At 44.8% G+C, this 27,111-nt stretch overlaps 1 protein-coding gene across 1 annotated transcript in view; it reads left to right on the forward strand.

The window, feature by feature from the left end:
- The window catches only part of LOC110963021 (intermembrane lipid transfer protein VPS13C), a 104,373-nt gene that overhangs the window by 45,859 nt on the left and 31,403 nt on the right, over positions 1-27,111 (forward strand). The window contains 15 exon segments of the mRNA XM_051941096.1: positions 8,271-8,575; positions 16,090-16,237; positions 16,312-16,420; positions 16,525-16,658; positions 16,814-16,970; positions 17,190-17,269; positions 17,357-17,416; positions 18,404-18,551; positions 22,465-22,584; positions 22,658-22,761; positions 24,501-24,668; positions 25,432-25,736; positions 25,961-26,108; positions 26,546-26,684; positions 26,766-26,887. Of these exon segments, the coding sequence (XP_051797056.1) occupies positions 8,271-8,575; positions 16,090-16,237; positions 16,312-16,420; positions 16,525-16,658; positions 16,814-16,970; positions 17,190-17,269; positions 17,357-17,416; positions 18,404-18,551; positions 22,465-22,584; positions 22,658-22,761; positions 24,501-24,668; positions 25,432-25,736; positions 25,961-26,108; positions 26,546-26,684; positions 26,766-26,887 (2,247 nt within the window).

Below are 27,111 nucleotides of genomic sequence, written 5' to 3' on the forward strand. Positions count from 1 at the left end.
GTGCGACGATGAGACAAAATACAGCGACGGAGGATGCCAAGCGCTGATAGACCAAAATGAAAAATCATGCCAGGAAATTGTACGAAAAGTGGTCTAACCACCAAATGCCCAGCAATTTTTTCACCCGGCGGAGGGAAGAGACGCGACAACAGGACCAAACATACGGGATCAGTAGTGTGTACGTGCAACCACAGACATAATAAAGAGTAGACGCTGCTCGGGCTGCTGCGCAGCGAGAAATACGGTCGCCATCTTGGTTCGGTCATCCGCTCCACTCAGCGCTGTTTGACAGCACATTTAATCCATCTTAACTCTGAATATTAAACTGATTTTCACGCGTTTTTATTTTTATTTTTTTGCTGCAAACGTCATACATGTAGCGATGATACAGGACAAATGGTTCGACGTATTTTAATATTCATAGCGGGAATAATGGATAATAATAATAATAATAGGTAATAGAATATTCTGATATTAAGCTCGACTGTAGACAGGTATTTTGCAAACACTGTAAACACACACACACTAATATATGTTAGAGAAGCAGATAATGGCAGTAAAGTCAATTATTTTAATAATTTGAAGAGACAATATATGATTACACTATATATACATATATAAACAAAATACTGACTAATGAACACGTATTTCTATATAAAACAATAGATAGAAGTTATATATCAGAAAACATAATATATATAAATCATGTGGAGTATTAATATAATCAATATATCAGAGAAAATTATTATATAAATCATATATAGACTATCAATATAATTAATATATATTAAAAAAGATATATCAGAAAATGATAATATATATATATATATATATATATATATATATAGTTTTATATAGAAATGTGTTCATTAGTCAGTATTTTGTTTATATATGTATATATGGCGTAATCATATATTGTCTCTTCAAATTATTAAAATAATTTGGTCCAAACAGCGCTGAGTGGAGCGGCTGACTGGACCAAGATGGCGGCCCCACCGCTCGTCAGCCCCAATGGACAGTAGCGGTTGATGCGGCGTCTACTCTTTATTATGTCTATGCTTGCAACAACCCAGTGGCATTGCCCCACAAGTTCCTCAACAGAAGAGGCTCACTCCCATGGTCGATCGGAAAGCACACACAGTGATGACTTCATGTGGCTCCTTCAAATTTGAATCCAGTATAAATACTTGGTTTCATCACATTAACATGACTTTGTGCTGTTTTTGGGGGGTGCCTAGAAGGTCCCATACAGACATTTTTTAAGCCTTCATGTTTAAAGAATTCTAGGTGTCAGAGTTCACCAGAATGCACCATTTCAGCCTTTAAATTTCAAAGGTTTCTTGCATGGGAGGGGGGCCCCGCCACCCTTCCAAGCCCTCCCCCTGGCTCGGTCGCTCCGCTCCCTCGCTTCCAAGGATTCACTTATTTGGTAATTTCCCAATGACATGCCTGTAAATAGTTTCTGCAGCAGTAACTTCATGAAGTAAATCGGGAAACTTGAAGTCCATCACTGTTTTCCCTCAGCTGCTGGACGTCCAGAGTTCTGTACTACAAACCCAGAACATCTGTTTGTTAGCTCATTCAAACCACCATCCTGATGTTCTGGAGGTTCTCCTAGTGCTTCGAGAACTGTGACTTGTCAGGACATGGACACCGGACCTCTGAATGTGTCCTGTAGTGTCTGGTACTGGTTGTATGGTCTTCAGTTCTATGAAATTAATTTCTAGGAGCTTCGGTTAAAAGCAGCTGGACTTCTGTTTAAGGTTTTTAAGCCATTTGGTGAATGAGTGTCCACTAATTGCAAAGTTGGCCGTTCCATCCCCGGACCCTGCATGGACCAGACACCAACCCCAGGTTCCTCCTGATGGTTCCTCCTGATGGCACAACTGAATGAGAAAACAAAGTGCTGTGTAGAATCTAGCTGAGATTAAAATGTGCTGTATAAGTCCAGACCATTTACCACTTCTGTTCAGTCTTGAAGATCTTAAAGAGAAGTCCAGGTGCTTTCTACTGAAGCTCCTAGTGTCTCCTTGATCTGGATAACTGAGAACCTTCACAAACAAGAGGATCAGGTGTCTCCAGGATTGTTCCTTTCAGTCTCTTTGTTCCCACTTTAGATCCAACAACTCAACATTTAACTCGGTGACCAAAACCTAACTTCATTTGTATTTAGGAAACAGAACACAGGAGGTCTGTTCTGTTCAAACGTCTGGAACACTCTGATGATGATGATGTTACAGAGAAGATAGCTGTGGAACAAGAAAGCGTCTTGTTCTCCCTGAGTTTAACCAGTCATCATCAAGTTCTGCTGAGCAGTTAGAGCTGCCCAGAACAACCTAATCTGAAATCTGTGTAGCTGTAAAAACTGTTCCTTTATCAGAGAGTCTCTATCACAGATCCCCCAGAAATGGTGATGACACTCTCCAGACTGGTCAGTAGGAGATGTTTTAATTCATTTTCAGTCAAAGTTTACTTACATTTCCTAACATCTGTCATCATTCATAGTAGAGAACAGACCGTATGGACTTTAGACAAAGAACAGAGAACCCAACGTTCCCTTTGGAACCGCTATACATCATACATGATCTGTTATCTACACATCATCTGCTCTGGAGTTCAGCATCAGATACCATAATGACGAACCACAGTAATGATGGTAACAGGTCAACCCCTGTTGTAGTCCCTAAAAACCTGCAGTAAAGCTTGTCGGGACCTCCAGGACCTCAGACATGGTTTGTAGTACAGATCTCTGAATCTCGTCCTCTGCGTCACCGTCAGTCGGTCGTCCTCAGAGTCTCCGTCAGTCGGTCGTCCTCAGAGTCTCCGTCAGTCGGTCGTCCTCAGAGTCTCCGTCAGTCGGTCGTCCTCAGAGTCTCCGTCAGTCGGTCGTCCTCAGAGTCTCCGTCAGTCGGTCGTCCTCAGAGTCTCCGGCAGTCGTTCGACCTCAGAGTCTCCCTCAGTCGGTTGTCCTCCTAATCTCCGTCAGTTGGTTAAGATAAGATAAGATAGACTTTATTGATCTCACAAAGGAGAAATTTACCGTTACAGAGCTCTTAGGAACAAACAGAGGGGTGCAAAAAGTCACGAAAGGTGCAAGTACAAGATAACTCTTATATACATTGTTATAAGATAGAAAACTTTTCTTATATACATTGTTATAAAATAAGATATTGCACATAATAACAACTACACAGTAGTGTTCTACAGTCTGATGGCAGTGGGGAGAAGGACCTGCGGTAGCGCTCCTTCTTGCACTGAGGGTGTCTGAGTCTCGTGCTAAAGGAGCTGCTCAGCTCCACTACAGTCCGGTGCAGTGGGTGGGAGCTGTTGTCCATGATGGATGAGAGCTTGGTCAACATCCTCCTCTCACCCACATCCATCACAGAGTCCAGTGGGCAGCCCAGGACAGAGCTGGCCCTCTTGGTCAGCTTGTTCAGTCTCTTCATGTCCCGCTCTGTGCTGCCCGGGGCCCAGCAGACGACAGCGTAGAGGAAAGCAGAGGCTACCACAGTGTCATAGAAAGTCCTTAGTAGAGGTCTGCACACTCCGAAGGACCTCAGCCTCCTCAGAAGGTGGAGGCAACTCTGGCCCTTCTTGTACAGAGCATCAGTGTTGTGGGACCAGTCCAGTTTATTGTTGAGGTGAACACCCAGGTACTTGAAACTGTCCACTGTTTCAATGTCCTGCCCCTGGATGTTCACTGGTGGATGTGGGAGTGTCCTTCTCCTGAAGTCGATCACCATCTCCTTCGTCTTACTGGTGTTGAGGCACAGATGGTTGCGCTCACACCAGTCCACAAAGTCCATGATGACCGACCGATACTCCAGCTCGTTCCCCTCGGACACACGGCCCACAATGGCGGAGTCATCGGAGAACTTCTGGAGATGGCAGCTGTCCGTGTTGTAGGTGAAGTCCGAGGTGTAGGTGGTGAAGAGGAAGGGCGAGAGGACGGTGCCCTGGGGCGCCCCCGTGCTGCAGACTACCACCTCTGACTCACAGCCGCGCAGCCGCACGTACTGTGGACGGTCAGTGAGGTAGTCAGTGGTCCAGGCAGCGAGATGTCCATCCACTCCCGCGTCCACCAGCTTCCCCCGCAGCAGCGCCGGCCTGATGGTGTTGAAGGCGCTGGAGAAGTCAAAGAACATGACTCTCACAGCGCTGCCGGCGCTCTCCAGGTGAGTGAGCGCTCGCTGCAGCAGGTAGATGACGGCGTCTTCTACCCCCATGTTGGGCCTGCAGGCGAACTGCAGCGGGTCCAGGTCGGAGCTCACCACTGAGCAGAGGTAGTGGAGGAGGAGCCTCTCCATGGTCTTCATGAGGTGGGAGGTGAGGGCGACAGGTCTGTAGTGGGCCAGTTCCTTGGCGTGAACTGTTTTAGGGACTGGGACCAGGCAGGAGGTTTTCCACAGGACGGGGACCCGCTCCAGGCTGAGGCTCAGGTTGTAGAGGTGGCAGAGGACCTCACAGAGCTGGTCCGAGCAGGTCCTCAGCAGCCTGGGACTGATGCCGTCTGGTCCAGCAGATTTCCTCTGCTTCAGTCGCCTCAGCTCTCTCCTCACCTGGTCCGGTGTGAAGGAGAGGGGGGAGTGAGGGGGCGAGTGAGGTGGGCTGCAGGGGGTGGGAGTAGTCTGTGTGGGTGAATGGGGGGCCGGTGAAGGTGTCGCAGGAAGGGGAGGGTCTGCTGGGCTGGGGATGTGTGAAGAGGGGGGAGCAGGAAGGGGGGCAGAGGGGGTGGGGGGAGAGTCAAATCTGTTAAAGTAACAGTTCAGCTCGTCCGCCCTGCGCTGGTCTCCATCAGCTGTCCCTCTGGCACTCTGTCCATGTCCAGAAATGTTCTTAAGTCCTCTCCACACGTCCCGCGCGTTGTTCTGAACCAGCTTCTCCTCCAGCCTCTTCCCATAGTCCTTCTTGGCCCTTCTGATCCGCCACTGGAGCTCACGCTGCACTCTCTTCTGCTCCTCTCTGTCCCCTGAGATGAAAGCCCGTTTCTTCTGGTTCAGGAGGGCTTTGAGCTCAGGGGTGACCCAGGGGTGGTTGTTGGAGAAGCACCGTACCGTCCGAGTTGGCACAGTGCTGTCCACGCAGAAGTTGATGTAATCTGTGATGCAATGCGTGAGGCCATCGATGTCGTCTCCATGAGGACTGTAGAGCAGCTCCAGTCTGTGGTCTGGAAACAGTCTCTGAGTCTCTCACTGGCCTCATCTGTCCATGCCTTCACAGTTCTCTTCTGCACAGGTCCTCTTCTCACCTTGGGTGTGTAGTGGGGGAGCAGATGAACCAGGTCGTGGTCCGAGCGGCCCAGTGGGGGGAGGGGGGCAGCGGTGTAGGCGCCTTTCACATTCACATACAGTAAGTCCAGTGTCTTATCACCCTGCGTGTGACACGTGACATACTGTGTGAAAGTAGGGAGAAAGGCAGAGAGGGAGGCGTGGTTGAAGTCTCCACTGATCAGGACGAGCGCCCGGGGATGGCGGCTCTGGGCTTCGCTCACGGCGCTGTGGAGTCTTTCACACGCTGTCCCTGCATGAGCTGATGGTGGGATGTACACGCAAAACACAATCACGTGCGAGAACTCCCTCGGTAGATAATACGGCCGCAGCGCCACCGTAAGCATCTCCAAGTCCCGCGTGCACAGCTGTTCCTTCACGTGCACGTTTGCTGGGTTACACCACCGCTCATTCACGTACACAGCCAGTCCTCCCCCAGACTTTTTGCAGCTTCCCACCGCGTTCCGGTCCGCGCGCGCGAGTGTAAAACCGTTCAGGGAAACCACAGAGTCCGGTGTATGTCCATTCAGCCACGTCTCCGTGAAACACATGAGGCTACACTCACGATGCTCCTTCAGCCGCGTCAGCGTGGCCAGCTCCTCTACCTTGTTGGTGAAGGAGAGGACGTTCCCCATGATGATAGAGGGAAAGTAAGTCCTGCGCTTTCGCCGTCCTCCTCTGCAGCCTCTTCTTTTCCTCCGTATCTCCGCGGGAACATGGGGCCTCTCCGTGTAGAGAAAGGATGAGCTGCGGAGGCCGAGAAGGGTCTCAGTGTGTAGCGTCTTTGTTCCTCAGAGCGGCCGCCGCTGTGTCCAGAGGGCTCACCTGAAGCAAGTCCAAAAAGTGCAAAAAAACAGCACAACTCCGAATAAAAGTGTGATAAAAGTGGGTTTCCTATATGCACGATTGCACAAAGCTTCACCCACTTTAAAGAAAAACAAGAAAAAGTGCCTATTTACAATAGAAAACACGAAAAGTAGGAAAATAGGGTTGAGAGCTCGCAGTCCTAGTCTCCATCAGTCGTTCGTCTTCAGAGTCTCCGTCAGTCGGTCGTCCTCTGAGTTGGTTTTACTTTCAGTCAGTCCAGTAACTAAACTCGGGTTTCTTTCAGAAGTAACTGACTTTCTGCTGTTTGCAGTCTTTTCCGAGTCGAGGTTTTGAGGAACACTTGATGCCATCAGAGCAGCCTGAGGACCAAGTTCTAGGAAACGAAGCGACAAGTCTCTTTCTGTTTCGTTTTATAATATTGTGCTCCCTTCCTCCTGGTCTGAGCGGTGTCATCCCAACACTCAGACTCGTTCCAGTGGTTTTACTGATGTCTGTAGTTTAGATCCAGGAGAGTCTCCTCAGATATTAAATGTTCAAACTTCTACTGGTGTTTCATGTGGTAAAGCTTCATCACACAGCGGATACTGAACTGAAGAAATCTTTCAGGTTATATTAAATCACAGCATCTATCTGAAAAATGAAATATCTTGTGTGTTTGGTGTTTCTCATAGTTAAATATGTTCTGCTACTTGTTGCATGTTTTTCTCTGCAGTTTCTTGTCTGTCATGTTTCACGTTTTGTTAATGTGTTTTGTTCTTCCAGGCTTCTTTTAGCTTTCAGTATGCGTCTGCTGATGAGGTACAGCGTCCAGCATGCAGCTCTGAACTGCATCAAACCTTCTGCTTTAGCTTCACTCAGTGACACCCTGCACCCTCAGTCCACCTTAAACCCCATCTGGGTTCAGGTCCTCCATGTCTGATCAGCGGTCATAGCCTCGGTTAATCTGAACGCTTTATTCAAAGGGAGAAAGAAAGACAAGCAGCTGAACAGAGCATGTTCACAAACATCATCATACTGATGGAGATGTAGTAGAAGTCTACCTCACTGCTAGTGGAGGACATTTAGCTTCAGAAGATGTGAATGAAATGTCAGATGGTCAGTAAACTCACCAACAGGGAGCGTTTGTGAAACAGAATACTTGTGAGGGATGAGTTAACTTTGCATAAAGAACAGATTGCAGTGAGGACAGACGAGGCCTTTAGATCCATGTGGAAACAGACCGTGTTTGATGTGTTTAAAGATTTGTTTGGAGGCAGAACTTCTTGTTTGTTGTGATCCAGCAGGAGATTAGTGTGCATCTTTGATCACATTTGAACTGATAGCTCAGGAAGGACTGTAAATCTTCAGTACTGAGGACTACAGGAATTTCACGCTTTATTAAATTGCTACGTTCAGTGCTGTTGTTGGTCTACTTTAATTTACAAGCAGTTTTATTTTGTATTGATTGATTACAGCTCTGTGGATGTCTTTAAGACACATCCACTGTGTTTCTGTAGTATAAAGGCTGAAAGGGAAACCCCAGCAGCACAATGTTAGAGCTTCTCAGAGGTGAAGAACACTGACCGTCACAAAGCGTTGAATTATTCACAATCCTGGAGATCACGTTTCCTCTGGTTGTTCTAGAAGTTCACATTAATCAGTGACTGGGACATCTTTACTAAAATGACAGAAAACCCAGAAAACTGAATGTTTGTCAGATGCTGAAGGAATGCTCCTCATACACATGTGACAGTAATCAGAGCTCACTTCCTCCATATGTGCTATGCTACTCACTGCTGTCATCATTAACCCCTCACTGCCACACCCACTTCAGTCACATGACCTCACTCCCCTCCAATGGTTTACCTTCATTGTTGTTTCATAAGCGTGTTACGTCATTATATGAACCATTTAGCCAATCTTATTTCTACACTGGGCTCAACATACAATCAGACATATGACTGCAGTTATTGATATTAAAACCTGAATTTTCTTGTCTAAATGTTTAAATTGTGAATGTGACTGAAAGCCCTTTAATGTCATCAGTGTGAGGTTTATATGATCCCTGTGAAGGTTTATGAAACACAAATGAACCTGTAACTCAGTGAGGCAGTAAACGCCTCGCATCGGCTTCTTCATGGTGTCCCTGTAAGTTATGTGACTGTCATCTCACTCCTGATTGGTTTTGTCCTTCAGACATTTGTCGACAACTTCCAGACGGCTAAAGAAGCTCTGAGCGCCGCCACGGCTCAGGCGGCTGAGAAGGCGGCGTCCAGCGTTCGAGACTTTGCCCAGAAGAGTTTCCGTCTGTCCATGGATGTCCGGCTGAAGGCTCCTCTCATCATCATCCCCCAGTCTTCTACCTCCCACAACGCTGTGGTGGTGGACCTGGGTCTGATCACGGTGGGAAACAGCTTCTCTCTGCTGCCGGCTGAAGGGTTCCCTCTGCCGGCTGTCGTGGAGAAGATGGACGTCCGGCTGACACAGCTGAAACTCTCCAGGTATCAGCACAAATATAAACTGTGGATGTGAGCAGGGAATCAGGATCAGAGATCAAGGATCAGGATCAGGGCCAGTCAAGGTGTTTCGGCTTGATCCTTAGTTTCCACCCACTGTAGCGTGTAAAGGAAGGCCGTTGTTGTTGGTGCTTTTCAAACCAGCCCCCTGATGGACTGCAGTAGGTGCAGAGTTCAGTTTGTGGCAGGACGCTGCTGAAATAACTGCAGCTTGGAAAAATCTTGAATTGGAAAATGTGAACAGTCCATCAGGCAATATGTTTGGCGAGATGGTAGTAACAGAGCTGCATTCAGTACTACCAGACTGATACCTGACAAGTAAAACTCAATCAGGTAACTACAGCAGCTGCCCTGAAGCCACACAGGAGGAAACTTTAAAAGGAGAGATGTCCTGAAGGCAGTGACAGAAAGATCACAGTGGAAGAAGGACGCCGATATCAGCCTGTCATTAGTCAGCTTTGTTCTTCTGCTGTCTGCGTGTCGCTGTTTTCTTCTCTTAACAACCTCCAACGAGCAGCTGAAAAGTTCAAGTTTACGGCAGGATTTGGAGCAGAACGGCAGCTCGGCTCATTTTGTTGCTGTTTATCGATATTAATGGAATGACTTCTCTCCCTGCAAACATTCCACCAAAAAAACAGTCACTATTTTGAAGAAACACTGAAGTTGGATCCTTTAACATTACTGTGGGAGAAAGTACAGGTTTACCCTACAGTACACCCTAATAATACTACATTTACCCTCTAGTACTAGATTTTCCCTCTAATGTACTATTCACACGGGATTAGTACTACCTAGGGACCTCTGGTAGTTTGTAAGTTACCCCAGGATGTCTGTGTTTCTTTAAGTGCATTCACATGGGATAAGCGAAGTCTGTATTTTACTTGAATTTACTCACATTACAGCCCGGATATGATGTCAGATCTGTGCCGGTCACAGCATCCACTGTTGTCATGTCCATGTGTGGAGAATAGACTGTATATAAAGATATATATATTGTATAAAGTGTATATACAGTCTATACTATATATATACTGTATATACAGAGCTAAGGTATTACTATCCTCCTCGGGAATTATTACAAGTCACCAGAGGTCCACAGGTAATACTAATCCTGTGCGAATAGGGCTTTAGAGGGTAAATGTAGTATTTAGCCCTGTTCGCAGTAATAATTCCCGAGGAGGTTGGTGATCCTAATCCCGTGCAAATGCGCCATGTCGGTAATTGGTAAAGTCATAATTCCCTCACAGATTCCCTACTATATTTCGCCGAACAGCGACGTCCTGGGATAATACTAGGCCCGTGCGAATCTGCATCTCTGTGATTAGGGGGTATTTTAGTTGTTTTCATTTTTTATTGCATGGCTTTTTCTACATCTTTCTCATTTGAATTATGGAGGCTATGGTGGAAATTATGGACAGCATTTTAGGTGCAAATGCAAGAGTAGGTTTATACACAACAGGCCTATGGAGCATTCACAGAAATGGCGAAATTAAATCAACAAGAAGAGTGAAATTTGGGAGGATATTGAGAGAGATGATGTGTAGCAGCATCTGTTAAGCATGTCTTTCAACAGGCTGAATCCAAACGCCCTGACGGCCCGTTATCCCGACAGTGCTGCCCGCTGTTCTCAAGTCACGTTGCTGCTTTGACATGTTTACTGTTGCCATGACGACTACATACCACGTTAAAAGTGGTCATTTTAATCCGAATCGCAAGCTTTCCATGAACCTAACCAAGAGGTTTTATGTCTATGATGGACATGGCAACAGCGAATGTTGCAATCTGCACAGATCTTACATCATATCCGGGCTATAATGTCAGTAAATTCGAATAAAATACAGACTTAGCTTATCCCATGTGAATGCACCGCGAGAAACACGGACGTCCTGGAGTAATTCACAAACTACCAGAGGTCCCCAGGTAGTACTAATCCCGTGCGAAGAGTACATGTCACTACATTTACCCTCTAACACTACATTTACCCTGTACTACATTTACCCTCTAACACTACATTTACTGTCCAGTAGTACATTTACCCTCTAGTACTACATTTAACCTCTAATACTACATTAACCATCCAGTACTACATTGACCCTCTCGAACTACTTTTACCCTGGAGCACTACATTTAACCTCTAGTACTACATTTACCATCGAGTACTACATTTACCGTCTAATATTACATTTACCCTCAAACACTTCATTTAACCTCTAGTACTACATTTACCATCTAGTACTACATTTACTATCTAATACTACATTTACCCTCTAATACTACATTTATCCTCTAGTACTACATTTATTGACAAGTACTACATTTACCCTTTAATACTATATTTATCTTCTAGTACTACATTCATCCTCCAGTACTACATTTACCGTCTAATACGACATTTACTGTCTAGTACTACATTTACCCTTTAGTACTACATTTACCCTGTAACACTACATTTACCCTCTAGTACTACATTTACCCTCTAGAACTACGTTTGCCCTGTAGCACTACATTTAACCTTTAGTACTACATTTACCATCTAGTACTACATTTACTGTCTAATATTACATTTACCCTCAAACACTACATTTACCGTCTAATATTACATTTACCCTGTAACACTACATTTACCCTCTAGTACTACATTTACTCTCTTGTACTACATTTACCCACTAGCACTACATTCACCGTCTAGTACTACATTTATCCTGTAACACTACATTTGCCCTCTAGTACTACATTTACCCTTTAATACTACATTTACCGTCTAATAATACATTTACCCTGTAACACTACATTTACCGTCTAATACTACATTCACTGTCTAGTACTACATTTACCTTCTAGTACTACATTTACCATCTAATACCACATATACCCTGTAACACTACATTTATCCTTTAGTACTACATTTACCCTCTAGTACTACATTTACCGTCTAATACTACATTTCCCTCTATTACTACATTTACCCTCTAACACTACATTTACCCTCTAGTACTACATTTACCGTCTAATACTACATTTACCGTCTAATACTCCATTTACCGTGTAACACTACATTTACCCTCTAGTACTACATTTACCATCTAATACTACATTTCCCTCTATTACTACATTTACCCTCTAACACTACATTTACCCTCTAGTACTACATTTACCGTCTAATACTACATTTACCGTCTAATACTCCATTTACCGTGTAACACTACATTTACCCTCTAGTACTACATTTACCATCTAACGCTTCATAAAAATATGGACAGAAATACAGTGAATATGAAATGCGCAGCACCACCGTGCGCCGCGTGCGCGCGCACGGAGCCGAGCTATTTGTGGATTATTTACTTATTTCAAGACATGTTTTGGACAAAATATTATACTTGATAGTGTTGTCTGGATGCCAAAGCTTGGATTCTGGCCGGTTTTTGTGGATTATTTTTATCTTTGACCAGTAAAAGAGCGTCCAAAGGCGAGTTCTGCCCTTTAAATGTTTTGTTGTTTATTGGAGAAATGTGTTTATATTACCCGCTGTGGTTATCACATCTGAAAGTGGTTTATACTGGTGGATTCATGAGAATCTAAGCTTTCCATGAGTGTATAGTGTTGGTATCATTGCATTTTCAGCTAAAAATGCTTATGCAGAAAAACTTCAGCGGCCGGTATTCGGGCCGATGCAGCTTTAAACATTTTCAAACTTTACTTCACCTGCATTCAAGTTATGTGATTTGAATGTCCGATTCCTTTTATGTTTGAAAATGTTAGGTATTGTGTGGCTTGTGAAGAAATTGGTCAGCGATACATTACACATGTTATTACACATTCACTTCTCAAGATTACACATTTTGACTTAAAGGCTACACATTGGTTTCTGGAGGGGTAAACAGGTCTGCTACATTTACCCTGTAACACTACATTTACCCTCGACTACTACATTTATCCTCAAGTACTACATTTATCCTCTAGTATTACATTTACCGTCTAATACTACATTTACCCTCTAGTACTACCTTTATCCTCTAACACTACATTTACCCTCAAGTACTGCATTTACCCTTTAATGCTACATGTACCCTCAAGTACTTCATTTACCGTCTCATACTACATTTATCCTCTAACACTACATTTACCCTCTAGTACTACATTTACCCTTTAATGCTACATTTACCCTCAAGTACTTCATTTATCCTCTAGTACTACATCTACCCTTTAATACTACATTTACCCTCTAATACTGCATTTACCATCTAATACTACATTTACCCTTTAATGCTACATTTACCCTCTAATACTACATTTACCCGCTAACACTACATTTACCCTCTCATACTGCATTTACTATCTAATACTGCATTTACCCTGTAACACTACATTTACCCTCTAGTACTACATTTACCGTCTAGTACTACATTTACCCTCTAGTACTACATTTACCCTCTAGTACTGCATTTACCCTTTAATACTACATTTACCCTTTAATATTACATTTACCCTCTAGTACTACCTTTATCTGCAAACTCTACATTTACCCTCTAGTACTACATTTGCCCTCTAGTACCACATTTACCCTCTCGTACTACATTTACCCTCTAATACTACATTTACCCTCCAGTACTAAATTTACTCTGTAGTACTCCATTTACACTCCAGTATTACATTTACTCTCCAATACTACATACCCTCTAGTACTACGTTTACTCTCTAATACTACCTTTACCCTCGAGTACCACATTTACTCTTTAATACTATGTTTACCCCCCAGTACTACATTTTCTCTCTAAAACTACACTGACAGTCATTAAAAACTTTGAGACCATATTTTTCAACATAATTTTTATTTTGAAGCCCCAAACTGGATTTTCTTCATATGAATCATTTGTTTAGCATATTGGCATACAGAAACAAAAATCTAAAGTTTCAAGAATGATTTCAAAATAAAGAATTTCACAAAAGAAAACGGCACCTGCCAAACACAAAGTCACAACAGTCAATACCGAGTATGGCCTCCATTTGTTTGGATGCAGGCAGCAATCCGTCGGCGCATGCTTTGGACCAGGCTTCTGATTGTGGGTTGGGAACAGCCCATACGCCTGGATACATCACTGTCGCTCAAAGCGGCCTCCACCATACCCAGTGCCCGGAGACGTTGTTCATGTGATAGACGCGGCATGATGCTGTTCACTGGACTAACAATGGTGGCCTTTTTTGGGCCTTTATATAGGCCTTCAGAACCCATTCTCACATTGTGCAGATACTCACTGAGTATTGCTTGGTGTGTATTTGGTTCACTTTTGCAAAGTGACCAACCCATGTGCAATGAATCATGACAAAATGACAACTCATCATTATCTCAACTACCAGGGCACTAGATCATCAGTAAATCCACAATGAATAATTACAACCCCCCTACAAGTAGAATTCTGCCTACATTTCTACCTCAAAGTTTCTATGGACTGTCAGTATACAGTTCCTTGCGAAAGTATTCGGCCCCCTTGTACTTTTCAACCTTTCGCCACATTTCAGGCTTCAAACATAAAGATATAAAATTTGAATTTTTTGTCAAGAATCAACAACAAGTGGGACACAATCGTGAAGTGGAACGAAATTTATTGGATATTTTAAACTTTTTTAACAAATAAAAACCTGAAAAGTGGGGCGTGAAATATTATTCGGCTCCTTTACTTTCAGTGCAGCAAACTCACTCCAGAAGTTCAGTGAGGATCTCTGAATGATCCAATGTTGTCCTAAATGACTGATGATGATAAATAGAATCCACCTGTGTGTAATCAAGTCTCCGTATAAATGCACCTGCTCTGTGATAGTTTCAGGGTTCTGTTTAAAGTGCAGAGAGCATCATGAAGACCAAGGAACACACCAGGCAGGTCCCAGATACTGTTGTGGAGAAGTTTAAAGCCGGATTTGGATACAAAAAGATTTCCCAAGCTTTAAACATCTCAAGGAGCACTGTGCAAGCAATCATATTGAAATGGAAGGAGTATCAGACCACTGCAAATCTACCAAGACCCGGCCGTCCCTCTAAACTTTCACCTGGAACAAGGAGAAGACTGATCAGAGATGCAGCCAAGAGGCCCATGATCACTCTGGATGAACTGCAGAGATCTACAGCTGAGGTGGGAGAGTCTGTCCATAGGACAACAATCAGTCGTACACTGCACAAATCTGGCCTTTATGGAAGAGTGGCAAGAAGAAAGCCTTTTCTCAAAGATATCCATAAAAAGTCTGGTTTGAAGTTTGCCACAAGCCACCTGGGAGACACAGCAAACATGTGGAAGAAGGTGCTCTGGTCAGATGAAACCAAAATCCAACTTTTTGGCCACAATGCAAAACGATATGTTTGGCGTAAAAGCAACACAGCTCATCACCCTGAACACACCATCCCCACTGTCAAACATGGTGGTGGCAGCCTCATGGTTTGGGCCTGCTTTTCTTCAGCAGGGACAGGGAAGATGGTTAAAACTGATGGGAAGATGAATGGAGCCAAATACAGGAGCATTCTGGAAGAAAACCTGTTGGAGTCTGCAAAAGACCTGAGACTGGGACGAAGATTTATCTTCCAACAGGACAATGATCCAAAACATAAAGCCAAATCTACAATGGAATGGTTCACAAATAAACGTATCCAGGTGTTAGAATGGCCAAGTCAAAGTCCAGACCTGAATCCAATCCAGAATCTGTGGGCAGAGCTGAAGACTGCTGTTCACAAACGCTCTCCATCCAACCTCACTGAGCTCCAGCTGTTTTGCAGGAAGAATGGGCAAGAATTTCAGTCTCTCCATGTGCAAAACTGATAGAGACATACCCCAAGAGACTTGCAGCTGTAATTGCAGCAAAAGGTGGCGCTACAAAGTATTAATGCAAGGGGGCCGAATAATATTGCACGCCCCACTTTTCAGGTTTTTATTTGTTAAAAAAGTATAAAATATCCAATAAATTTCGTTCCACTTCATGATTGTGTCCCACTTGTTGTTGATTCTTGACAAAAAATTAAAGTTTTATATCTTTATGTTTGAAGCCTGAAATGTGGCGAAAGGTTGAAAAGTTCAAGGGGGCCGAATACTTTCACAAGGCACTGTACATTTACCCTCTAGAACTACATTTAGACAGGGGTTCACTGGAGTTTTACAACAAGGTTCCACCCACAGAACATTAAGGAACATGTTCTTCATGTATTTCAGAGATAATTATTTGATAACAAAAACTTGAATGTACTTTAAGTGTGTATTATCGAGGAGATGGTATCAGATTGAGAACACGTTACTACTGGAACATTTTAATGTGTTGAATGAAGTAATTTTGATTAAATATTACAACTGTGAACTTAGATTTGGTAATCTTTCCAACTGAATCACATGAAGCCACGGATCAACAGGTTTGGAGATCTTTGTGAGACAACACGTTTGTCAGACCGTCTGGGCTCAGAGAGTTAGACCCTGGTAAAGACCAGCAGACATTCGAATGCTCAGTAGATGTCGCTGTGTTTGCAGAACCACACTGAAGCCAGACTCCTCTCAGCCAGACATCGAGATCCTTCAGCCAATCAACTTAGAGCTGCTCGTCACCAGAAATCTGGCTGCTTTCTGGTTCTCCAAGATCCCTGGTGTGCAGGTCCAGGGAGTCCTCCGGTCCCTCGATGTAGGTCCCTCTACAATGTGGTCTAAACTGAGCTGCAACTTTTCCATATTAACTCATGAATGTGTGTCTGCCAGATGAGTCTGGGTGAGGAAGACCTCGGTGTTCTGATGAAGATTCTGGTGGAGAACATTGGGGAGGGAAGCAAAGAGCACATTATGGATGTCAGAAGACAAGTAGCCCAAGGTAAGGTCACTCAACACATGATTCATTCAGACTCATATGGCTGTATTTAACCAGCTGGACTGCACAAGAAGATTTAAACATCTTTGGAATGTTTCCCTCCACAGAGAAGGTGGAGCTCCATGGGCAGCAGGTGGGGACGGGATTATTGCAGTCAGGACTTGACAGTGTAACGGCTGCCACCAACGGAGCTCTGACTGAAAACACTGTCAATGTTCTCCTCGACTTCGAAGTCCAAGAGGTACCAAACCTGCAGAGCTGAGAGGTTCTAATCTTCAGACTGAAAATAACAGTCTGCTGAAGTTAAAGATGTCATCCTAGTCCACTCAGCATCTGAAGTCCTTCCAACATGGTGTGTTCTGATGTGGTCTGATGTTTTTCTTTTTGTTCTTTAAGATGCTTCTGACCCTGAAGAAACCCCAGCAGCAGATGGAGTCGCCTTTTCTCATCTTTCACGTCGCTCACCTGGGCATCAACACCAAAGTCAGAAAGTACGACATGTGTGCCACGACATACATCAACAAGATCACCATGAGGTGCCTGGAGTTCACAGGTCAGAGCTGCACCAGGCTGTACTGACTGGACCAGTTTCTATGGTGTCGAGTTAAGGTTAGGGTTAGCATTAGGCTAACCTTCACCTTAGCCCTGTGGTGCTGGTTTCTGTGGCTTCTATGGTGTCTTGTACTAGTTTCTGTGGTGTGTTCACTACCTCCTGTCTGGATATGTGTGTTTAAATGTGTCGATGAGGGACAGTTTTGGTCTGGTATCTTAGATTCCAGTGGCGAGCCGCTCTGCCTCATCAGTTCTTCGGTGGCGTCTGGAGCTGAACTGCTCAAAGTGCAGTATTTCAAGGTAAGGATACCTGTAATCTGATTACCTGCTCAGGTGTGCTTCCCCCTCTCAGTGCAGTTTAAATCAACCTAGCTCCTGTTTCTTCAGGCTGACCGCTCCGGACCAAACTTCTCCACCGTCTACAAGAACACTGAGCAGATGATCAACGTGAGTCATCCATCCATCAGCTGGTGTTACTCCAGATGAAGCCAAACATACTTGGACTGTGCAGGAAATAAAAACTGGACTTTGGTTCCATCTGATGTTCTCATGAAGAACAACTGTCAGGCAGCTCATGAGATTTAATGAAGGCTATTGCGCATGCGGACCTGCCGTTACACTGTAAAAAAAAATCCTTGTGAGAACCCTGTAGACCTCCTGATTAGTGGAACTATGACTCCTTCTAGACCTCCTGATTAGTGGTACTATGACTCCTTCTAGACCTCCTGATTAGTGGAACTATGACTCCTTCTAGACCTCCTGATTAGTGGAACTATGACTCCTTCTAGACCTCCTGATTAGTGGAACTATGACTCCTTCTAGACCTCCTGATTAGTGGTACTATGACTCCTTCTAGACCTCCTGATTAGTGGTACTATGACTCCTTCTAGACCTCCTGATTAGTGGAACTATGACTCCTTCTAGACCTCCTGATTAGTGGAACTATGACTCCTTCTAGACCTCCTGATTAGTGGAACTATGACTCCTTCTAGACCTCCTGATTAGTGGAACTATGACTCCTCAGATGTTTCTCTTCCTCTGTTCAGTTCTTCTCCATGTGGAGTCATGATGCAGACATAGATAGATCCAGTCCATAGGTCCAGGACTGAGAGCGTTCTGCTGTTCTCAACTCCTTTTAGAACCATGTTCATCAGTTAGACTGACTGGAATCACAGCTGGACTCGGTTTGGTTCTTCAGCTTTCTACTTTAGGGCCTGAATTCATACATTGTCTATTAAAGAGTTAATTTCTGATCATCAGATGAAATACTCCGCTGTTGTACTTAAAAGTAATCTGATTACATTGAGGTGATACAGAATAATTTCACATTTAAATGTTCCAGAGTTATGTTGTATATGTGTTGTCAAACACCATGCTTTTTGCTACAGTTAACCTGCCAGGTGAGCTACAGGTGACCAGTGTTTGTATCTGCAGGTGACCTTCACCTGTCTGGACCTGATGCTCCACACTGAGGCTCTGCTGTCCACCATCAACTTCCTGTCTGCAGTGCTGACGTTTGGCAGAAATACAACTGTAGAGAGAGACACCCGACCGAAGAGCGACGACAGGACGGCCAGGACCAGTCAGTAACACACACTATCACACAGTAACACACAATAATACACAGTAACACACACTATCACACAGTAACACACACTATCACACAGTAACACACAATAATACACAGTAACACACAATAATACACAGTAACACACAATAATACACAGTAATACACAATAATACATAATAATAAACAATAATACACAATATCACACAATATCACACAATAATACACAATAACTCACAGTAACACACAATAATACACAGTAACACACAATAATACATAATAATAAACAATAACACACAATAATACTCAATATCACACAATAATACACAATAACTCACAGTAGCACACAGTAACACACAATAATACATAATAAACAATAATACACAATATCACACAATAACACACAATAACTCACAGTAGCACACAGTAACACACAATAATGCACACAATCTTCTTTTCCTTTCAGCTTTTCCCTTCAGGGGTCACCACAGTGAATCAATTGCCTCCATCTAACCCTGTCTGCTGCATCCTCTTCTCTCACACCAACTCCCTTCATGTCCTCTTTAACCACATCCATAAACCTCCTCTTTGGTCTTCCTCTAGGCCTCCTGCCTGGCAGTGGGAAACTCTGCATCCTTCTACCAATATATTCACTCTCTCTCCTCTGGACATGTCTGAACCATCTCAGTCTGGCCTCTCTGACTTTATCTCCAAAGCCTCTAACATGTGCTGTCCCTCTGATGTCCTCATTCCTGATCCTATCCATCCTGGTCACTCCCAAAGAGAACCTCAGCATCTTCAGTTCTGCTACCTCCAGCTCTGCCTCCTGTCTTTTCCTCAGGGACACTGTCTCCAGACCAAACAACATGGCTGGTCTCACCACAGTTTTGTAAACCTTTCCTTTCATTTTAGCTGAAACTCTTCTATCACACATCACACCTGACACTTTTCTCCAGCCGTTCCAGCCTGCCTGTACACGCTTCTTCACCTCTTTTCCACACTCTCCATTGCTCTGGACTGTTGACCCAAAGTACTTAAAATCCTCCACCTTCTTGTTCTCTTCTCCCTGTAACCTCACTCTTCCACTTGGGTCCCTCTCATTCACACACAGATACTCCGTCTTGTTGCGGCTAACCTTCATTCCTCTCCTTTCCAGGGCAAACCTCCACGCCTCTAGCTTCTCCTCCACCTGTTCCCTGCTCTCACTACAGATCACAATGTCATCTGCAAACATCATAGTCCATGGAGACTCCTGTCTAACCTCGTCTGTCATCCTGTCCATCACCATAGCAAACAAGAAGGGGCTCAGAGCTGATCCCTGATGTACTCCCACCTCCACCTTGAACTCCTCTGTTACTCCTACAGCACACCTCACCACTGTCTTACAGTCCTCATACATGTCCTGCACCACTCTAACATACTTCTCTGCCACTCCAGACTTCCTCATACAAAACCACAGTTCCTCTCTGGGCACCCTGTCAGAAGCTTTCTCCAGATCTACAAAGACACAATGCAGCTCCTTCTGACCTTCTCTGTACTTCTCTATCAACATCCTCAAAGCAAATATTGCATCTGTTGTACTCTTTCTTGGCATGAAACCATACTGCTGCTCACAGATGTTCACCTCTGCCCTTAGTCTAGCTTCAACTACTCTTTCCCATAGCTTCATCGTGTGGCTCATCAGCTTTATTCCTCTGTAGTTGCCACAACTCTGCACATCTCCCTTGTTCTTAAAGATGGGCACCAGCACACTTCTCCTCCATTCCTCGGGCATCTTCTCACGATCTAAGATCCTGTTGAACAACCCAGTCAGAAACTCTACTGCTACCTCTCAGAGACACTTCCATACCTCCACAGGTATATCATCAGGACCAAGTGCCTTTCCACTCTTCATCCTCTTCAATGCCCTCCTCACTTCATCCTTACTAATCTTTGCTACTTCCTGGTCCATAACAGTCACCTCTTCTACTCTTCGTTCTCTCTCATTTTCCTCATTCATCAACTCTTCAAAGTACTCTTTCCATCTTCCCATCACACTATTGGCACCTGTCAACACACTTCCATCCTTATCCTTTATCAGCCTAACCTGCTGCACGTCCTTCCCATCTCTGTCTCTCTGCCTTGCCAACCTATACAGATCAGTCTCTCATTCCTTACTGTCCAACCTAGAATACAAGTCATCGTAAGCCCCTTGTTTGGCCTTTGCCACCTCTACTTTCACCTTACACTGCATCTCCCTGTACTCCTGTCTACTCTCTTCAGTCCTCTCAGTGTCCCACTTCTTAGCTAACCTCTTTCTCTGGATCCATTCCTGCACCTCCTCATTCCACCACCAAGTCTCCTTATCTCCTTTCCTTCCAGATGACACACCAAGTACTCTCCGACCTGTCTCCCTGATCACATTTGCTGTAGTTGTCCAGTCATCTGGAAGCACCTCCTGACCATCCAAAGCCTGCCTCAACTCTTTCCTGAAAGTCATACAACACTCTTCCTTTTTCAGCTTCCACCATTTGGTCCTCTGCTCTGCCTTTGCCCTCTTCATCTTCTTCACCACCAGGGTCATCCTACACACCACCATCAATGCTGTCTGGCTACACTCTCACCTACCACTACTTTGCAGTCACTGATCTCCTTCAGATTACACCGTCTACACAAGATGTAGTCTACCTGTGTGCTCCTACCTCCACTCTTATAGGTCACCCTATGTTCCTGCCTCTTCTGGAAGAAAGTATTCATTACAGCCATTTCCATCCTTTTTGCAAAGTCAACCACCATCTGTCCTGCGTTCCTCTCCTGGATACCAAACCTGCCCATGACCTCCTCATCATCTCTGTTTCCTGCACCAACATGTCCATTGAAGTCTGCACCAATGACAACTCTCTCACTTCTAGGGATGCTCTGCATCGCTTCATCAAGGTCCAACCAGAATTTCTCCTTCTCCTTCAGCTCACATCCTACCTGTGGAGCATACCCACTAACAACATTGAACATCACACCTTCGATTTCTAGCTTCAGGCTCATCACTCGATCTGACACTCTTTTTACCTCCAGGACATTCCTAACAAACTCCTCCTTCAAGATAACCCTACTCCGTTTTTCTCCGTTTTTCTTCCTATCTACACCATGATAGAACAACTTGAACCCTGCTCCTAAAGATCTAGCTTTACTACCTTTCCACCTGGTCTCCTGGACACACAGTATGTCCGCCTTCCTCCTCTGCATCATGTCAACCAGCTCTCTACCTTTTCCTGTCATAGTTCCAACATTCAAAGTCCCTACTCTCAGTCCTAGACTCCAGGTGTTCCTCTTCTCTCTCTTCCTACGAACACACCTTCCTCCCCTCCTTCGACCAACAGTAGACCATTTTCCACCGGCACCCTGTAGGTTGACAGCACCGATGTCGGTCGTTGTTAAATGGTAAATCGTTAATGGTAAATTGTTGTATTTATATAGCGCTTTTATCCAAAGCGCTTTTCACACACTGATGGTGGAAGCTGCCATGCAAGGCGCTAACCACGACCCACCAGGAGCAATTAGGGGTTCGGTGTCTTGCTCAGGGACACCTCGACATGAGCTCAACGGGCCGAGGATCGAACCGGCAACCGTCCATTTACAAGACGGCCACTCTACCCACTGAGCCATGCCGCCCTGCATGTTGTTAACCCGTGCCTCGACCGATCTGGTATGGAAGTCATACATTTGATTCGCATGATTGATTTGGCCAAAGTTTTACGTCGGCTGCCCTTCCTGACACAACCCTCTGTATTTATCCAGGCTTGGGACCGGCACAATAAGACACTGGCTTGTGTCCCCCTTGCCGCTACATTACACAATAATGCACACAATAATACACAATAATATACAGTAACACACAGTAACACACTGCTGTTGTGTGTCTGAACTAAAGGTTTGTGTTTCTTCCTGTCAGCTGCGATGATGTCACCGGCAGACTGTGAGGTCATCGACATGAAGGTGATGGTGGCGCTGGGAGCTTTTAACATCCTCGTGTGCGACCAGACCTGCAACATGGCCGACATCAAGATCCAAGGTATCCAATCAGAGAGCTGCTGGTCCTGAGAGTCTCTGTCTTGATTAGCTCTCACCTGTCTCCCGTTCCTCAGGTGTTCACGGCTCTCTGCTAATGCAGGGACCTCAGACTCACATCTCAGCTCGCCTACGAGACTTCATCGTTCTCAACGTGGATCCGAGGAGCCTCCACAAGAAGGTTGGTCAGTTCTGCTGTAGGTCCTTCATGGTCCAAACAAACATGACACAGCGCTTTGAACAAGCATGATGCAGCGCTTTGAACAAACATGATGCAGCGCTTTGAACAAACATGACAAAGCGCTTTTAACAAACATGATGCAGCGCTTTGAACAAACATGACTCAGCGCTTTGAACAAACGTGACGCAGAGCTTTGAACAAGCATGATGTAGCACTTTGAACAAACATGACGCAGCACTTTGAACAAGCATGACCCAGCGCTTTGAACAAACATGACTCAGCGCTTTGAACAAAAATGGCTCAGCGCTTTTAACAAATATGACGCAGCACTTTGAACAAAAATGACTCAGCGCTTTGAACAAATATGACGCAGCGCTTTGAACAAGCATGACGCAGTGCTTTGAACAAGCATGACACAGCGCTTTGAACAAACATGACTCAGCGCTTTGAACAAGCGTGATGCAGCGCTTTGAACACACGTGACGCAGCACTTTGAACACACGTGACGCAGCGCTTTCATGCTTGTTAAAAGTGCTGCATCATATTTGAACAAACATGACTCAGCGCTTTGAACAAACATGACTCAGCGCTTTGAACAAACATGACGCAGCTCTTTGAACAAGCGTGATGCAGCGCTTTGAACAAACAAGACTTAGCGCTTTGAACAAGCATGACCCAGCGCTTTGAACAAACATGACTCAGCGCTTTGAACAAACATGACTCAGCGCTTTGAACAAACATGACTCAGCGCTTTTAACAAATATGACGCAGCACTTTGAACAAGCATGACGCAGCGCTTTGAACAAATATGACGCAGCACTTTGAACAAGCATGACACAGCGCTTTGAACAAGCATGATGCAGCGCTTTGAACAAACATGACTCAGTGCTTTGAACAAACATGATGCAGCGCTTTGAACAAACATAACTCAGCACTTTGAACAAACGTGATGCAGCGCTTTGAACAAACGTGACACAGCGCTTTGAACAAACGTGACATAGCGCTTTGAACAAACGTGACATAGCGCTTTGAACAAACGTGACGCAGCGCTTTGAACATATTGTTTGAGGTACTGCATCAGTACTACATCATCACTGTATTTGACGACCACTCAGCTCCCTGGACGTGGAGCGTCCTTACAGTCCTGCAGGTTATTCTGGACTTTGTCAGGTTCTAGTGAGTACCTCAGACTGTGGTTCACAGAAACAGTTTATTGCTGCAGAAACTTGCAGGTTGATTTTATGCAGTCTAATCCTTTGTTTGCATTTCTGAGTGCAGGAATACCTGTAGAACCTCCTTCATGGCCATTTTCAGGGGACAGAATAGTTCCTTCTCCAGGTTCAGTGTTTCTAACGGACCCTGAAAATCTTTTGTGGTTAGAACTTGATGCTGATTGGTTAAACTCAGAGAGGACAACATGTCTTCTTCTCTTCCCTAACATCACTGTCAACAACATGAAGTTCTCCCGATGTTCTAGCAAACCTCCATTGTTGTGTGTCCTACATCCAGTAACGGTTGGTTCTTTCTATCTGAGTTCATGTGAAGCTGTTGGATCTCCAACGATGAAACAGAACGACTGAAAGTAAAGATTAGTGCAACGATCCAGGAAATGTTCACGACACCTGAAGTGTCTGCAGGAGGAAGCCACCTGTAGTCGGAGTGATGGTTGTTTTTACCTGATCTCAGCGTTTCTCCTGCTATGAGGTGATCTAACAGCATCTCTCTGCTCCATCCTTCAGGCCATATCCATTGTTGGGGACGAGGTGTTCAGCTTCTCCATGAGCCTGACCCCTAACGCCACCGAGGGCGCCGGCTACGCCGACACCTCTAGAACTGACGGCAGGTTGAAGCTGAACGTGGGCTGCATCCAGGTGGTTTACCTGCACAAGTTCATCATGTCTCTGGTGGTGAGTTCCACACAGCTGCTAGAAGACCCAAATAACTGGATCTTTATGTTGGAGTGACTTCCTGGGATTAGCTGTCTGTCTCAGGTTTGATTGACTCTTAGAACTGTTGCAGTTCCTCTAAAATCCACTCAAGACTCAGCAGAGTCAGTCCTCACAGACCTCCATGTTAAAACTTACAGCTGAAATCATCTTTTTTAGTTTCAGCCTGGTCTCTACAGCCAGTTCTCCTGTTCAGGGACAGTTTTTATAGAACTCACTGTTTAAACTGTACTATGGATTAAAGTTCTGCAGGACTGAATTTTGAGTGTTTGGTTCATGACCTGCTTCAGCTCATGTTTGGATTATCTGGGAGGAGTCAGGCCACGATGGCGACTGACATCTTTACAGTTTATATTTTGATATATATTTTTTAATATTATTCAATATTCTTATTATTTAAGACCTCTGAGAGGAGTCCATGACAGAGTTACCGCTGAAGTATAGAAAACTGTTGAGTTCACAGCAGTTCTGAAAACACAAACAATGTTTTCATTCATCTTTATATGTTTTAACAATTTAGTAAAAATATTCCTCAGTTGTTGGGTTAGTTCTTACTTAGACCTGAAACTTCTGTCATGCAAACATAAAATTCAGATTTTTATTTTCATAGTGTAGATCTAAAAAACTAACTTTGCTTTAAGATGTGATAACAGTTTAAATTTATGTAGATCTTCTATTTATTACTTGTAAATAAACCCCTTTATATCTTTATTTAACTCTGCAGAACTTCACCAACAACTTCCAGACGGCTAAAGAAGCTCTGAGCGTCGCCACGGCTCAGGCGGCTGAGAAGGCCGTGTCCAGTGTTCGAGACTTTGCCCAGAAGAGTTTCCGTCTGTCCATGGACGTCCGGCTGAAGGCTCCTCTCATCATCATCCCCCAGTCTTCTACCTCCCATGATGCACTGATGATGGACCTGGGTCTGATCACGGTGGGAAACAGCTTCTCTCTGCTGGACGTCGACGGATGTCCGCTGCCGGCCGTCATTGACAACATGGATGTTCAGCTGACGGAGGTGAAACTCTCCAGGTCAGAGAGTTGGAGGCTTGAATCTTCTAGAAACATCAGAGTAGGAGAGTTAATGAGGTTCTTCTGGTCTCTTATCTTCAGCGTCCATCTGCACACTGAGACGAATTCTTTCAAAAGGATCTTTGCTGTAATTTATTAGCAGCATCTAGACAAACTGATTGTTTTCACCTGATCTTCTCACTGACTCTATGCTTCAAACCTTCTAAAGTCTTGTTGTCCTCCAGGACCTACATGAACCCCGTCTCGGACCGACCCGGCACTGAGCTGCTGGAACCAGTGAACTTGCTCCTGAACATCAAGAGGAACCTGGCAGCTTCCTGGTACAAGAAGATGGCCGCTGTTGAGATCGATGGAGATTTGAAGCCCATGAAGGTAGGAGGAGGACTGCAGAGCTCAGTAGATATGAATGTTACCGTGATACCCATAAAACAGCATCAGTATTTTAATCTTTGATGGCATAAAGATGAATTCTTCTCTGACCCTCCAGATGTCTCAGCCTTCCGAGTCACATATTTAAATCTAAAGCATTACTCTGAAACACCGCTCTGACAGATCTGTTGCTAACACCTCTGCTCTTGTTCTTACAATCAGTCGTCGCATAAACCACCAAAGGTACACTTTCCTCTGAGGACAGTCTGGTAGCGATACGTCCTCTCCAGTCTCCTCTGTGCTCAGTTTGTCTGTAGTCTCTGTAGACGTCCCCATCAGGACGTAGCTTTAGTCTAGGCTAACAGTCGTTGTGCTAAGCTAGGCTAGCACCTCTTTGTGCTGGGATCAGCTGGTGTCTGTAATATCTGCTGTGTCTGCAGCTGGAGCTCAGTCAGGATGACCTGAAGATGCTGCTCAGGATCCTGACGGAGAATCTGGGGGAGGCCGGCAGCCTGGAGCCCAGCGGTGCAAGACAGGAAGCGGGTCTGCAGGTCCGACCTGCTGGAGCGCCCCCAGCAGGTCCGACAGAGCTCCTGGTCTTTGATACCCAGACCTCCAATGGTGTCTGATGCTGACCTGTTTGTTGTTTCACCTGCTCAGGTGATGCTGAGAAGCCGACAGTGAGGAGTGAGAAGGAGGAGGACGAAGGTCCGGAAACCATGAAGTTTAACTTCAACATTGAGTCTCTGGGCCTGGTTCTGTACCACAACGACCCCCAACAGGTCCGTCAGCAACAAGAGTATCAGATGAAATGTGGTACAGCTGACTGGGTTAGAATCAGGTCCAGCTGGTTTAGATCCAGCCGGACCTGGTTCACCTGGTCCTAGTCAGCTGGTTTAGATCTTGCTGGTCCTGTGCCAGATACACCAGAAGCTGGACCTGAACCAGCTGGATGGACCTAGTCCTGGTCCAGCTGGTTCAGGTCCAGTTGGTCCTGGGTTAGCTG

This window comes from Acanthochromis polyacanthus, chromosome 2 (assembly GCF_021347895.1).
Source record: "Acanthochromis polyacanthus isolate Apoly-LR-REF ecotype Palm Island chromosome 2, KAUST_Apoly_ChrSc, whole genome shotgun sequence".
NCBI classification, from domain to species: Eukaryota; Metazoa; Chordata; class Actinopteri; family Pomacentridae; genus Acanthochromis; species Acanthochromis polyacanthus.